This window comes from Nicrophorus vespilloides, unplaced genomic scaffold (genome assembly GCF_001412225.1).
Source record: "Nicrophorus vespilloides isolate i.1.1-1 unplaced genomic scaffold, Nicve_v1.0, whole genome shotgun sequence".
NCBI lineage: Eukaryota > Metazoa > Arthropoda > Insecta > Coleoptera > Silphidae > Nicrophorus > Nicrophorus vespilloides.
The window spans coordinates 91,969-109,754 of NW_017098879.1; the positions used below are offsets into that span (position 1 = coordinate 91,969).

Genomic DNA, 17,786 nt, shown 5'->3' on the forward strand with positions numbered 1-17,786 from the left:
CTGCGTGCAACTGTAGCATAGCCATCATATAGAGATTTCAGTCAAAGACGTTGAGGCAATTGACCAGTTCTCCCAATGACTATATCCACCAGTCCACTGGTATCGCCTTCGTTAAAGAAGAGATTGCAAAAGCCAGCACCAGATATCGTCATCGGCTGAAGGATAATCCGAATCAACTTGCTATAGAGCTGAGAAACACAGATGGCAATTTACGTAGACTGAAACGATTCCAACCGTACGTTCTTCCTACTTGTTTCTGCTGTAATGTGATGTACTATGTGATGTACTTTGTTTATATTTTATCAGTGTAGTTTGGTCATTGCATCAATCTGCAATATAGTTTATTTCCATTATCGTTAGCCATAATTAAAGCTTATTATTTCTTTGTATTGTAATAGATTGCTTATTGTAAAAAAAAAAAATTTCTTGAAAAATAAGCAAATATACATTAATATTTCCTACAATGTAAAAATCGTAAACCTAAACTTATAGAAATTATTTTGATTTGTAAAGATATCAAAACATAATAAATTCTAACAATATTTTCGCGGCCCCCCTAACTACTCTTCGCAGCAACGGGTTAAGAATCGTTGGTTTAGTACGTACTGTGGGATCTGATAATTACACCGTTTAGACCGAAGTTTCACATTTCATGCAATGTGCCATTCATGTCTTCTTCATTAGTTTCTGCAGAAAAATCCAAAAACATGTAATATTTATTCTGAATTGTTAAAAGACTCAAAAACAAAGACATGATTTTTTACATTAGCTTGCTAATACAGGGTAAACTGTGGATCTGTAAATAGTGTTACATTTTATATTAATGGTAAAACTGCTGTTTTTGTCCCAATGCAATTTGTAATACAATTAATCACTTTTCATATGAAAATGTATGCAATTTGTACTTAATCCAAGTTGAAAAGTAGTATCATGTTTAGAAAAATGGAGAATACAACCGCGGCACTTTTGTGTGCCGCTAAAATTTGCTTTACATTCAAAATTATCATAAACTATTTTACACACTGTATTATATATATAGGTAAGTAAGTAAACAACTTTTAAACTTATCTTTTTGTGCCGTCAAATTTTGAAATCGTTAAAAGTGTGCCGCAACAAAAAAAAAAGGTTGAGAATCACTGATCTAAGTCCTTAGAGGTTTTCTAAAAATCATCCTTCCAAGTTTGTTTTCAATAAGAATCATTTTAAATAAATTAATGAAACAAGTTGATATTAGATATTATTATTTGTATAGCAAATTACACAAAAAAAAACATAATTACATGACTAAATATTTAGAAACTATTAAGTACATATTTATGTATATGCACACGCAAATGTATATGTTTTATTTATATATTATTAATTATCAACTAAACTAAATGAGAATACAAAAAAGAAAACACACATTAAATTAGAGATTAGGGAAAATCGAGCTGCGTATTTATAAATAAAACCGTGGTGGAGACAATTTGGTAACGTTATAGTTATATAAATTACATTCAAAAACAAAACGTAAAAAAACATATCCTTACACTTTCTAACCTAACCCAAAAGAATAAAATTAAAACAAAAAAAAATATAAAATAAAATAATAATATATAGTAGTCATAAATGTTATTTACAATAATTTTACAACGAAAAATAATAAACAAATATTACTTATTATATAGCACCAAGGAATGTTACAGAATATTATTAATTCGTATATATATTTATAATTCTTCAAAAAATTCCGATTCTCCTTCACTAGATCGAATGTAACGAAAGAGAAAGGGAATTTCGCTCTGTCTCGTTTATTTATAATGGATGTGTTCTTAAAGCTAATACAATAAAAAATATATATTATAAAACATGTTAAGGCACGAAAATCGACCGGGTTCATCTCCGAAAAATTTAATGTGGAAAAATCATCGAGAGAACGGAAATGGCACATAAAGCTCTGAAAAAATAAAACAATTATATAAAAAAAAGTAAAAACAAAAATAAAACACGAGTGGAAGAGTTCGACGATCATGCACGTTGATTGCTGGATGTCTTTTTACTGCTGCTCTTCTTGAACCACCCAGCACTTTTCTCTGGATCCCTGGGCATAGATATTGACCTGGACACCTCCCTTTCACCCTTCCTAGCGCTCTTGTTGCTTCCCAGAGACTCTACAGACATGCTCTTCGATGCCATCCTCTTGTCATCTCTATTGTATCTGTTGTTCTCTTTAGGTTGACGCTCCTTCTTTTTATACAGGCTGGACGTGGAACCTTTCACCTCCCTTTTCAGCGTGCTTATGTTCTCTTTGCTGCGCGACTTCCTATTCAACGTCGACATATTTTGATTGGAACGCCGCGTCTCCTGCGCCTTCTTCTTCAGCGTCGAAGACTCCTTCCGACTAGAACTGTTCTTGTTTTGCTCGTACTTCCCGTTCTTCGTTTGCTTCGGGTACTGCGTGTAATCTATGTCCATACCTTCCCTGTAGTGGCGCGGTTTCCACGGGGCCAACACTGAGAACGATCGACTTAGCGTCTTCACCTGAGGTTGGATGCGGCTTGAACTGTTCGAAGCAAGTTCTTCTCTGGAGGCGGCACGTCTTCCGTTTCTTAAATATCCGGGACCAGGTATATCTCCAACTGAAAAAATACAATACAAAACACCATCACTACAAGTTACATCTCAACATCTCAAATCATTTGTCAAGTAGTACAGAGAATACTAGTTATGTTAAAATTGAAGTTAATATAGTAAATATAAATAATACATAATGATAATAATATCATTGTGATATTAAGACATTTTAATTTAGTAAATCATCTATTACGGTTCTTGTAGATTCTCATTTCATCTTCAGTTGATTTTAAGTAATATAAGAGCAATTTAGAATCAAATTAATAAAACTGTAAGAGTTAAACTTCAAATTCATTAAATAACAATGTACATTTTAGTGCATATTAATATTTAGTTCTTACCAGTTGCAGCATGTAAATAAACGACGCTCCTCTGCGACTGTTGACTGCTGTCTCCTTCGGTTGAGCTTTCCACCGAGCTGACCTCGTTCTTCCTTCTCCTTCCTCTATCCTCTCGAGACCTGGACAGATCCCTCGTGCTCCTGTTGTGAGCCGGAGATGCCGGTGGTTTCAAGCTCATCCTGGAACCCTTGATGTCTCTATCGGAATCAGCCATAATGTTCAACATTGATTTGTGGACATTCTTGTGATTGGACTCCTCGGAGATGTTATGCAGGTCGCGAGAGGATTGGCTGCGGACGCGATCGCGGCTCGACAAACCCGGTCGAGATTTCAACGCAGATTTGTGTCTGACGCTGTCGTTCGATTCGATATCGGTGTCTCCGAAGAACCGCAAGTTCTTCGTCGGTTTCGGAATTTCGTCTTCAGTGCTTGTCAGGTTACTTTCACCCTGCAAAAATATATCAGCATTACATATGTAAATAAACCCAAAATATTTAATTGCTATTAAATATGTATGAATCGTCATAAAATTTAAGAAAATATTAATAATAAGGCAATACTAACTACAAACAATTCAGTTTTTACATCAGATTCATTTGCATCACACTGAATAACTAGAAAAATTCTTTTCTATAGAAATCTATTATAGCTCATGCAAGCACGAAATATTTCAAAACCTGTGCAATCGTTTGTCCATAGTTCCAAAAAATGGGTATGATACTGTTTTTATACACATATAACAATAACAAGCCTAAGAGTGCTAGCATTTCTGTGGTTGTGACATCTGCAGAGCAAGAACACAATACTGCACTTTTGGCATAAATTACGTTAAGTGTCATTGATGGGGGAAAAAGAATATACATGTGATATTCATTTTTACACCGCACGAGTAGTTAATAGGCCTCTGAATGCCGCAAATAGTAGAATATCTAAATTTTAAATAAAACACATTTTTTTTAGAGAAAATACTGAAATTTTGATTTAATCGTAAAATACACATGTGGGAATTATGTATGAAACAAGATAACTGATAAATGCCTTCCTCTGCTTTGCCGCCACAATTGCGTTATTTTTGACGAAATTTGCAATCACGGTTTGACATAACTGTCCACAGCATTCATAATATTGAAATAAATATCCGACAGTGACAATTGCTCACTATATCTTTTTTAGCACATAGCATTTATTACGTCTGATACATTTCTTTACCATTATTCACGGTATATAATATCTATATACAATAAAAAAAAACTGTAAGATAAGTTGGTAGATTATCGCTATGTGTATTTTAAATCAAATATTAAATTAGAAATGAATATTTTTTTTATAAAAGGTTTGTTGAATAAGTTATTTCATAAGAAATTTTCAATTTTATTGAATATTCATTTAGATGTCCATGTTATTATTAAATTTATTTAATTATATGTAAAAAAATATGTGATTTATAAATACCATTGATACAGACTGTGAATGAAATTTATTTGTTAAATAAATAAATAAGTTTTTGGATTTAGTCATGTTCAACGTTCTTTCATATTTGATATTTAATTATCATAATATTAGTGGTATTGATAATGTTTATATATTATTGTAGAAATATATTTACCTTCTTAGTTTTCTTCCGTGATAGCCTGTCCAGAGATTTGAACCAACTGCCGTGATGCGAAGGTTCTGCTTTACCATTTCTGTGCTGTTCCCTGGGCGGCGAAGGGCTCGGCGTCGAAAGACGTCTACGGTTATTGTAATCGTAACCCTATAAAAGAAAAATGAAAAGTTTTCAATTAAAAATATATATATTACTCAGAGTTACATTATTATTTTATTATATATTTTTCTCTTGTTTCCGATGATCGTGCATGCATTTATTTATGAAAAGGTCAGTTGTTCGGGCCAGTTTTTCGAAAAGCGAACCACTTCCTCCCGGCCATTTCAAAATTGTGAATACTTCATCGAGAGAACGAATGTTTCGAACTTGTGTTTCTATCTTTCTTCTCTTTACTTGTCAGGGCATATCTCTTCTCCTTGCCCGTCTCATTCTTATGGCACTGGAATATATGGACGATGGCGCATTGAAAGGTGAGGAATGCATTTTACAATCAATCTCCAACGACCAATGCTGCCGCTGACATTCCATAATCTCAATGCAAACTACTTAATTTCTATAATTAAATTTCCTTTCTCCGTGTAGATTTCGATTGCCTCTCGATCGATTATTGCAAATTACAACAAATTAAACTTATATTTTTTTAAAACGTTTGTTAAGTTTTTTTAATGTTATTTTTTGTATTGGTTGAAAAATTGTAATATCAATTATAATTATTCATTATATTTCTTGTACTTCCGGAACATAACATCTTAATAGATTATTAAGATATTAGCAATTGTGCAATAAATAAATTTAGTATAATAAGTGTTTCAGTAGTACAAAAAATCAACTGAAAATAGTTTACAGATTTTGGACAATCTTTATTACATTAAAGTAATAAAATATATTGAAAAACATCATTAAAAACAAATGTAAACGTGTGTACAAATATGTTTGTGTTTAGATATAAATATATTCACATTTAGTCTAATTTGCCTAACTAAAGATCGTTCACTCAGTTAATATTACATATTTTACTTCTTTATCAATTTAGATAGTATTCATATACATTAACACTATATATTACAATTGCAAATTCTTCATAGATTGAATGAAATTATATATTTTTTGAAAATGATTGAAATTAAGTTTGCATTGTTATTATTACTATTATTTTCACAACGATTTCACTTAAAATTAAATTCAAATATATGTGAGTATTTGTTTCTGGAGTTCAACGATAATTTGTACGTTTCTATGAACATAATGTACGTTCCTGCAAATAAAGGGACATAAAATTTGATTTGATTAAAAAAAATCACTTATAGTTACATATGCTAGTTTTATAGAATCAATATTGTACCAATAATCGCATAAAAAAATATCATCCTATTATCGTATGGAAATTTGGATAATGCGTATTTTAATCTATTATAAATATGATTATAGTTGCTGTATTGAAGAAGGGTTAATTAATTTATCTCATAATATTATAAGATGTATTGAGAGATTGTCAATTGCTTTGTCTTCCATTGTTACCAATTATGCAACAATTTATAGAAGATTGAATTGTGCATTTGGTCTATTGGTGATTTTTCTGTTCTCAAAGGACTCTTGAAAAATGTTAATATCGGGCGATTATTCTTAGGTCCCCTTGTTATAAGTGAATAAGCTACTGTTACCTAGCAGTAGTTTTAATAGAAGTAGAAGAGAACTTGTGTTGTTGTTGTCGAGTATGTGTATGTGCATAAGCGGGTAGATGAAAAGCGGTGGTATAATGAGCTTACAGGGTGATATTTATGAAGTGGGTATGCAAGGCATTCGCCGGTATCAGATGTGACCGCGGCGACTGACCGGCCGGCCTTCAAGGGCCTTCAGGGGCCTTTGAAGGCTCTCTTTCCACCTCCTTATTCTCTTCTTCTTATTCTTCTCTCTTCCTTTCTTCGCCGAAGAACCAGAGAGATTGCGGCTCTCTTCTCGACAACAACAACAGCAACAAACAAACAACTAACAACATCCGCAACATGGTCGGCGCGTTCCGCAATTTCGGACCTCTTCGCAAAGCGGCGGGATTAACCAGCGCAGCCACCTTGATTACGCCACAACAATAATTATTTAATTATAATTGCACTTAATCAAGTCGACGAAACCTAATCCCATTCATTAAATAACATAAAAATGTTAATAACCGAACGGAGATAAACTCGAAGTATATATATATTTAATAATATTATTATTATTATTTGAAAAATAAAAACAGGTGAAGAATTTCTTTGTGCATCGTATGTATGTACATATTCTTGGGCTAATGATTAATATTGAACCGACGTTCGCAGCAGGATTTCAAAATAGATGGGCACCTGGGAATTATAAATCCTCTCCATCTTTCTGCGCGCACACATACAGACACACACACATATACGACGACGCTCTTATAACCCTTTCCAACCGATGCAACGAAATCAATGAATAACATCCTCTCCTCATCCTTTAATTTTTCCGATGCCATTCTTTTCCTTTTCTCCTTTTCCTCCTCTCGCCGCGCCACGGGTATCTTCGGGCTTTCTAATTGATTTGTCTGCGAAGGCATTCCGGGCAGACACAATTGATCAATTGTTTCGCCCAATGAAAGGCACGCAAAAAAAAATCGAACGGAGATCATCAATTTCATTTGTGAGCTTTCAATTTCGACGCTTCGATCTTCTATTGAATAAAATGACTTAACCCTTTATTTGTAAGAAGTTACATCCGAAAAAATTACGACTTCGATCTGCACCTTAGAATTTTAATTTACATGAAACACTAGTTTTAATTAATTTTGCCTAAAAAATAAGGTTAAGGTAATTTGTGTATAAAAAAATAATTGTTTTTTTAGAATTTATGTTTATTTTTTTTTCAATTAAAATTTAGATTGGTTTAAAATGTTCAAACTGTACTACAGTGAATCAGTACTGATCGAAGTCACACTATGCGAGGTAAAAAAGAAATATTAATTTGTAGCAAATCTTTATTAGTCCAAGTGAACCGTTATATTACTGTCCAGGCTTAGTTTTCAGATAAATCTTTAATATGTAATTATGTGATATTTCAACATCCCATGTAGTGCGATAATTAAAAAGTTTGAAATTCATTACATTTTTTGCTGATTATAAATTGAAATATATTATTAAATACTATAACTGACACATATATGTTTAACTTAATAGAATGATAATGTAGTTAATTTACGTGTATTTATTTAAGTTACTTATAGGAGTTTAAAACTTTAAACTGTACATTTTTTATTTTTAATACATTTTGCCTAAAAAGGATGGTTAAACAAGAAAGGTTTTAAGAGAAGTTTAAGACATAAATCTGCATCTTTTATATATTTGAATAAAATAGAGCATCTACACTATATTTGACGAATTTAATATGAACTTTATTTATACACACATTTGTCTAACCAAGTGTCGACAACCAGCGGTTCCGGAGCCGCATGCGGCTCTTTTTATGAGTAATTGCTCCCATCTCCACTCCTCGTAAGCTACCGATGGTTACATTGGAAATTTCCTTTCACCAGCAAAAAGACAATTGTAACGTTACATGCGACTCTTTAGACTTTTGACAAAAACAGTAGTCTAAATAAATGAAAACAAAAGTCTAAGTTAAAAACACGAAACAATCATCAATACTTTTATTTGTTTTTAAAAAGTAAGAAAAAACTAATATATTTAAAGTTATTTGCCCTTTACTAATCTATGTGTACCACGGACAAAACAGTAAAAAATAGTTTATCTTGTGTTTACTGAATCAATTACTATGATATTAAGTTTTTTATTTTTCATAATATTCAATTATATTCGTTTAATTTAATTATCTATAATTATAAATAATGAAATAAAAAGTTTATTTTGTAGTATAAATGTATATCAACAAAATTGTGGTCAAGTTTATCATTTCAAATAAAAAATATTTATTCTTATACTAGTTGTATTATATTTTGAAGAAATATGTTTCCAATAATTCGAATATGATTTGCAAATAGAACACTTCGATTTCGCTAAGGTATGTTTGATTTATTTATTTGCTCGTCCTGTGCTGTTTTCCTTTTTTTCTTTCTTTCCTTGAAATCCAGCACCGTGGATTTACACATTCCCAGGCACATATTTGTCTTACACGGCATATAAAAGACCGGATAATAAAGTACGAGATCTGGAGTTTGTATGTGTCTCTCTGTGTATGTGTGTAACTTTATTCCCGTTGCAGTGCGTCGGACAATAACGTTGAGATTAAGATTAGCCTGGGCATTACTTTAATTATTCCTTTTTTTTCCTCGGTGTTTGAATTTATAATGGCCAGCCATGCCGATAATCGTATTCTCTGCAACCCCCACAAATCCGTCCTCACTTATTCTCCAAAGACTTCAATTATGTGCACATAAAGATCGCTTGACAATATCCATCCAACGCTTATTACTTTCATAAATAACATAATATATGCCATAACAATACACCCTTTACTTTTTTCTGCGTATTTTTGAGATATATTAACATATATAATAATAGGAAATATTTGTACAGCATAACTCGCATAGTGCGGGTAATCAGTTCTACCAATATTCCGCAGTTTAAAACCGAACTAAATTATTTATATTTATTAGCCCACGTCCTTTATCTTACGGTTCGGGATTTATTTTCAGATATAAAAAACAATGATCCTACATGGTGCGATAATTGAAAAGCTTGAAATTCTTCTACAATTTTTGCTAATTATGAATTAAAATATATTATTAAATAATAAAATTAAAAAAAATCTTTATTAGTCACCAATTGTAACCAAAGAGCTATCGATCTAAGTCTTTCCGCCAATATTATTAGAGACTTTTGTTAAAGAATAGAAACACCAGATATTTTCTAAGTTAAACATCGTATCTCGTCTTTGCCATTTTTTATATTAAGTAAATTAAAATAGAAATGATAATATTGGTGATCGTTTCAAAATATTACATCTGTACAATATCATATAAAGGACACATAGTTTTCAATATATCTTTAATAAATAATTGATAAACAAATTTTAGTAAAATACGTTTTTATAAATAGATTTTGCTATTTGCCAACAGTATATTTCAGTTTTCAAAGTTTATGAGTTTTCACGCAGCGTGGGATCCGAAGAGATGGGACAAAAAAGTATGGATTTAGGTCTCGTATGGAAATCGCGTAATGGATATTCAAAAACCAATAATAAAAATATAAAGGATAGCATAGGGGGCCGTAAAATAAATGTCCTGCTGTACGCTGTTCCATCTGAGATAACTTTATTTCGCTCGTAATCGGAACGACCGACTCGACGAGATGAAGTTGTTTGGGGCTATTTATTTCGGTGCTGCTGCAAAAATGATGGTACGTGAGGTGTCGCGGAAGAAGTAACCAAAGGAACAATAAAAACCAAAAAGAAAAGAAAGCAACAAAGAGCGAATGCAATTTTTGTTTATGATAAGTAGTTCCATAATCTTTTCATATGACTTTCCGTGTGTTTGTGTATCTCTATAGATACATGCATATATGTGTGTATGTATGATCGTTCAAGAGTGAGTCCAGTTTTTCGTTTTATTTGGCCTCACATTCAACCACACACATACACTCTCTCCCATCCCACTCAGAGGCTAAGTACAAAATAATATTCAAAGACGGTATAATCTGCAGTTATCATTGCTTTAACAGCGGGACCTTGAAAATAATGAGAAACACACACATGCACACACATCGAACGGAGCCACTTCATCATTTGCCACCAAGAAGGAGAAGAAGTAGCAGTCCTCTGATTCTGCAGAAGAAGCAGACGAAGAAGGAACAAGTTAACTTATACAATTCCAATAAAATAGCCCCGCGAGAAATAATAATAATAATTATTAGTTAAATAACCCTCGGACTTCTCCTCAACAATTTCTCTCTATTTATCTTATTTTTTCTCTCTCTCTCTCTCTATCATTTTCGATCTGGTCGAATGACAGATTTTGATTAAATTGCAAATTATCCGCGGCTTCCAGACAACGCACACACACGCTCACATATAAACAGCCAACTTATGACTTCAATTAAAATTATAATATAAATTGATTAGAATGCGAGGAGCACGATCGATATTCATTACGTAATTAATTGAACCTCGGTGACGTTGATCAGTAATTAACGAATAGCGCATAAAAACTATTGGAAATTGCATTTTATTAGATAATTGGCGTTCAGATTATTTACACCATGTAGGCAACTTCAATTACACATTTACCTAATTTAAATTATATAATATTTACATTAACTTTAAATCGACTATTATTTTACAACTGTGTAAAGAAGGTACCGATGGTCTATTATGTAACTTTTTTCAATTAGATAATAACATTTCACATTACAATTTAGTAATGTAAATAAATGCCCCGTTTTGCGATATGTACATTTGTATATTTGCAACATTCTCAAAATTACATATAAAATAATTTCTAATATTTTAATATTTATTGTAAATATTATAAATGGCATTTGACAAACTATAATTCATTAAGTTATAATGTCCTAAGTAAATATGTATAAAGTTAATACATTTTCATTGAAAATATTTACTTTTTTAAACATGAAAATAATATTTATAATCAAACTAGTGTTGTGGACAATATAACGAGATGCTATTTTATTTTATATTAAACTTATATTTTCAGCTATTCCACAAACATTTAAAAAAAAATCATCTACATTTTTTAATAATTAAATTACTATTATTTCGAGATAAAATCTAATTTTTCGTGGTAAATTTTAAATTAACGTTAAGAGCCTAGCTTTATTTAGACGATATTCAAATTACATGTTTAAATTTTAAAACTTTGGATATTAGTGACGTTTTTCAAAAGTCGTCAAGAGTTTCATTTTCCAACTAAGTTTTTGGATTCAAGTTTGTGTGTTAGAAATATTTTCAACAAGTGATTAAACCAACATTATAATTGTTAAAATGCACCGTTTTATTTACTTAAATTATATGGATCAACATTTTGATGATTCAATTTATATTATTGACTTAATTATTCCATAATATTGGATGAGATAAATCTTTTGTAACGATTTATTACTTTTCTTTTTATGATGATTTTAATATATATTTTTTAATTTATTTATATATGAATATTATTATTATTATTATTAAAACACCTAATTTTTAATGTCAAGCATGATAAAATGTTGTGTATTAAAAGAGTAAATACTTTCAATCATTATAGACAGTAAATATACCAGTAAATTTGGTTGCATATATCATTACTATAGAGATAAACATTAATGAGTCTTCAATACCTAATGTTCTGTAAGACAAATCAAGTGCAATAAAATTAACATTTCGTTATTTTCGCAATGCACCTTTGAATATTAATTAATTACCACTTATATAGAATTATTTAATGTATTCATTAAGGATTTCTTCTGCTACTCACTATAGTTTTAAAACTTCAATGAAAGTGGAATACTGTTAAGTTCATTTCTAAAATTTAAGGAAAATTGCATCAATCGAATTTGTTGTTTTTAATGTTGAAACTTTGTTGTTTAATGAATAAAATATATTTATCAAATTAGCATACACTTTAATTGCTTTTAAATGGAAGCTGCTTTAATTGGTTAAATATAAGGAAAAGTGAGTATTTACTTGTTGCAAATAAAATTGTGTTTAATGGGAAGATCAGCCTACATAGAAAATGAAAACGCCCGTTCCTAATGGAGACTACCGCAAGAAATGAAACGTTATTTTAATTCAGAAGTCAGAAATACGCTAATGTTGACAGGAAGGCGAGTTAATTAGTTGAATTAAATTATGAAATGGGTATTTGCAGGATGACTGGATTTGTCTGTGTGGTCTTATTAGTACGTATCATAATTAGTGTTAATTGAAGTCATGATGGGATATGTATGCAGCAGGATAAAAGAGTTGATTTGATAATTATTATTATTATTGGTGGAACGCAGAGCGGAGCAGAAGAATATTATTAGAGAAAACGTGAGCGGATAATTGGAGAATGGAGGCAAACTGAGGAGGAGGCCAGTAGCTATAATGCAATTTGAAGAAATTATTGTCGATGTTTAGAGGATATATATATACATGCACAATATATGTAGAAAACGCCAATTCGTTCCCTCCACAACATAATGCCCGTGCGAAAACGGGTCGCACGCTGTATTTCAATGTATGTAGCATATAGCATTCAACATCCAGAAGCATCCAATTCAGAGAACAGCCATAGCCATAGCCATAGCCAAACGAGAATTTATGATAATCGCCACGGCATGCCGAAAACACCGATCTCCATTTCTCCATTAAATTGTTTACTCCAATCACTTACATCATTACCCGCCAATTTGATGTTGCGCATTCGCACAAACTCTATTTACTTTTCCATATTCACATTATAATTATCCTTTCGTTCCTTCACAAAAATGTAATGTTTGCATGACATGTTTCCTACTGAAAAGTTATAGCTAATTTAGCCCACTTTGTTGCACCACTATGTTCAACAGTATTCAGGTTTACTTCTCTAAACGGTAATTATTTGTATAATTCCACATCGAATATAATATGAAAATAACACAATATTTTATTCCTAATATAATCAGATTTTAATAATTTTCGTAGTTATATTACATAGTTATATTATATAACAGATCAGAATTTAAATAATTACCACATATTTTTGCATTGAAATTTAAGGGCAACTTAATTTTAATGTATTTTTTTTTATTTTAATAAAACAATCACAATAATTATTACTATTTTACTAAAAAAGTTTGCATATTGGTAAAGTAAAGTAAATAAAAGAGTACAAAAAAGGCAATGTATGTAACTAAGTGATATATCGATATTTAAAACCAGATAAACGAAGATCGTTTATCTACTTGATAAATTATACAAATTGCAATTACAATAAACCTTAAGATTTACACAAGATTTCAATTGTGACTAGTCAAGGAGATATAGTAAATAAGTCAAGCACTTGTTGAATATCGTCGCAAAGAATCATTAGGTACTGGTGTTTCAAAATCACCATTTAACTAATTGACGAATTGATAAACTAATCACAAATTTTAATCAAAAGAGAGGTATAATATGATTGAAGAGGTTATGATAGCCCACATTTTTTGAATAAATAAAGATGTTCTGTTGATAATCTGTCGGTGGATCAAACATTGCATAAGATCTGGCATACTTTCTTTTCACTTTTCGATGCGATGTAATTCGCTTCGTGCAACACAGCCAACCTTGGGAATTCATAGATGCTAATCAGTTCCAGATGAAGATTATATCAACAATCACACATACATGTTTACAGTTAAAAAAATGCTTTTTGTTATTTTCCTAGTAGTTCGACTATATAATATTTGTTGTTAGTTTTGTTAAGTAGGTAATACGTAATACTTGACACGTTACTCAGTTTAAAATTACTTTTTTTTAGTTTCATCAGCGCAATACAATCTGTATTTTCATTATATATTTATATTTAGTTAAGTCCAGTTGTGTAAGTGTAAAATACGCAATAATTGATATGTTACTTCAGTTTAAATTACATTTCTAGTTTCATTATTGCAACTTGTACTAGTTTTTCGATTAGTCAATTACGTCAAGTAGTATAAGTATACAATACGCATTGCTTGACAAGTTACTTGTCGTGCAGCATAACTATTCGAATGGTTAAATATGCGAACGGTTTAGCTTTTTTGATAAGACGCAGTGGCTCCCAGAACCCAAACACCAATATCTTCAAAAAATAGTTCTTTATGTAAAAAAGGTTACCGACGACTGGTTTTGTTATTATCAATGTAGGAAGTAGATAATATTAATATTAGGACAATTAAGAATACAGTTAATCAACCAAAATTTTTCACTGGATAATTCATTAAATTACCATGTGAAAACTCGTTTCAATTTAGCTCGTCGTCGCGACGATGAATAAAACTCTATCAATACATAACATTATCCTTTCCTTAATTGAATATCCCGATTGCGTCCACTTGCAACACTTCCGTGACATTTCCAGTTCGAAATGTTAATTTCGCGACGACGAAAAAAATGCATTTTGCCAACATGTGAACAGGTCCATCGAGTCGAGGTTGCGGAGACCCATAAATAAATAAATTTACGAATGTGTCCGCACCATATGGCAACAGGTTGCCTTTGCTCAGAGACTTGTGCAACTCTCTCAACGTCCTTGTCTTAATTCCTCGAGTATCTCTTTACGGCGGTGCCTCTACTTTTTTCTTCTTTTCTTTATATATTTCTTTCTTTCTTTCACATGTTCAATCCTTATTTTCGTACCTTCCTTCCTTCGAGGACCTTCCTTCTTCTTCTGGCTCTCACTCGCCACGGTCTCACCGCTCTAGGTGTTATGTAAATAATTCCACTTGATTAATTCACCTTTTTATTTCATTTCGAAGCATTTCGATTGGCAATGAAAAATAATATACTTCAACTAATATCAGATCAACAGTAATTATCCAGTTAACAGACACACCAAATTGGACATTTCCATTAAGCAAATAACAAGAAAATTCCTATTCTTTAATTCCTGCTTAATACCACGTTACTACATCAATAATCTATTAGTATTGGCTTCAGATTAATATTCACTTTTTAAATAAATTATTATAAATTAATTATTGTTTTTCATTTATAAGAAAATTTTAATTTTTCTTTATTTAATTTGAACGTCACTATTCTCTATATTTAGATTCATGGCTTCAAAACTAAATAATATATGGCTTCAATCTTGTATTGGATGTTAAGATACCTCAGGAAAGTTAAGCAGAAACAATTATCACAGCATGCTTAGCAAAATAGTTGATATAAATCGCGTAGTATTGAGCTTACAAACGAAATATACTTATCCAAGTATAACAAAACTATTGAATGCATGTGTACTTAACAAGTTACTTGACGAGTAATGACTTGGATTGCAGTGAGAAAATCAGTAAGTGCTATTATCGAGTGCTGTTGGTTTCTGGTCGTCTCAGAAGGAGGATGGAAAATTTATAGCTCAACAGTTGCTGTAAATTATAAGTATAAATTGTGATACGATTTGAAATCAATTAGGGATTAAAGGCATGCGAGACGACGTTCAAACCTCCTCCTACTTCTTCATCTCCTCTATTTGGTCCTTTTCATTTTCATCAGCCTCCTCTTTCTCTTCCAACAGGAATAGAAGCGAAATTAATAAATAAAAGTGCCGCAGGATTATTATAATAAATATCTATTATAGACGTATGGCCGGCAATAAATTTCAATCAAGGAATAAACGTTGGATAAATTGCATTATAACTGGATTATTTACCAGCCAGGATTAATTTCGCATGAGGAAAACGATTGCGGCATTAGAAAGAAGGAAGGAGATCTAATTTATTCCGTTCTTCGTCCTTCCTTCATCTTTCTTTTTCGTTACTTTATAAAACCGAAATCTTCCCATCACGCGTCCATAATTTAAATAATTGCCCATTTGGGACAACGTGTTTGATGCATCATAGATTTTTTTTCCAAAAAGGATGTTTGTGTGTCGTAAGTGTGAATCAATTTATTATCCGATGAAGGGAAACGATTAACGTAATTTTCTGTAATGAGGAAAGTGGCATTATTTCCCGTTCTGCGTATAATTTAATTTAATATTTACTCTTTTCGTTTTAAGAGCAAATACGGATCATGTCTTGTTTGCTGCAATAAATTGCACGCCATTGGGACTGAATCTGCAGAAGACGACGATGATGGTACCTCATTATAATAATTATTTTATTTGAATTCTGGGAAATACTTTGGGATTAATTTTCATAAAAAAAATACAAAAGAAAGCAAATATTATTTGCTAGACTATACTCATTCGGTTAAATTTATTCAAGCAAATCATAGCTTTTACAAGCAGAAAATTTCTTAAAGAGCTGATTTATTTAACACAAAAGGTATATAAGACAATATGTTGAAAATAATTAATGAAATGAATATTGTTTGCATTTTATTAAACATTATAGAAGAATATATTAAAATATCTGCAATATGATTTTTTTAAATAATATACTCCAATAACAATTAAACAGATTTGTTGGTTTCATTTCAAAATTTTTAAATTAAAACTGAACCTCATTGAATAAACAAATTGAAAATGTGCAATTTATGTAAATAATCTTGTTGAAGCTCTTAGAAATGGAAGAGTAAGAGAAAGTTGATGAGGAAAAAGATATTGCAACTGAAACACTTGTATGTTTATTTATTCACATTTAAAGATTTTTACGAAACATTTCAAAGTCTATAACTTTTTTCGGAAAGAGTGAAGAAAATATTCTATAAGTTATTATCTCAATATGACATTGATTATATAAATTATAAATTAAACATATCAAAAGAATTAAATAAATAACTAAAATTTAATGAAATTTATTATTTTATGTTTTTGTAAATAAATCATAATTTAGATACTTTATTAAAAAATAAACGTTATAAATTTACGATTCCAAAAATTAATATATAAAATACTAACGTATGTCTTGTATTTGAATTAAATGGTAATAGCAACATAACTGATTAAGATTACACGATGTTCAATAGAATCAATGTAATTATGATATGATTACAAGCTGTAATCATATCATGTAATGTTATGGATTTTATAGATAACACATGTTAAAATGTCAATTTTTGCCCGCATTACAACATCGATGTGCATATTAATGCATGCATACTACATGCTAACATGCTCAATGCAGATATATAATCCTTTTATTAATTATCCAATGCGAACATAGAAACCAGTGTTAAACCAATTAAACCTAATTATTTATTGAGATGCAATTATGATTTGATCATCTCAATAATTAATAATCATAATTATTATTATATTTATTACAATAATAAAAGATGAACGTTTTTATATGTTTTTATAGTTAATAAATATATATATAATAATATATAATTAAAATAAATGTTATAATCAAGTAGTGATCGAAATTGATTATAATTGATTGGTAAAAAATATTAAAAATACACCTACAAAATTATATGCACAAAAACCTTTAACAATGAAATATATTCAACAGCAAATTATATATTTTTTTCTTTAAATAAGATGCATGTGCAATGCAATTACTCGATAGAAATCCGTGAAATTGAAGAATTATTGCTTGGATCAGGTAAATGAGTATAACACTATTAAAATTCGAAATATAGTTTAAACTATATAAAAGTATTAGTCAATT

The 17,786-nt window shown here is 30.6% G+C and overlaps 1 protein-coding gene across 1 annotated transcript in view; it reads right to left on the bottom strand.

The window, feature by feature from the left end:
- Window positions 1–1,792: 1,792 nt before the first annotated feature.
- Window positions 1,793–17,786, bottom strand: part of LOC108563391 — a 33,786-nt gene continuing 17,792 nt past the window's right edge. The window contains exons 5-7 of the mRNA XM_017922052.1: window positions 4,564–4,710; window positions 2,958–3,405; window positions 1,793–2,621 (exon numbers count right to left, since the gene is read on the bottom strand). Coding sequence (XP_017777541.1) covers window positions 2,011–2,621; window positions 2,958–3,405; window positions 4,564–4,710 — 1,206 coding nt within the window. The 3' untranslated portion in view covers window positions 1,793–2,010. The remainder of the gene's footprint in view (window positions 2,622–2,957; window positions 3,406–4,563; window positions 4,711–17,786) is intronic.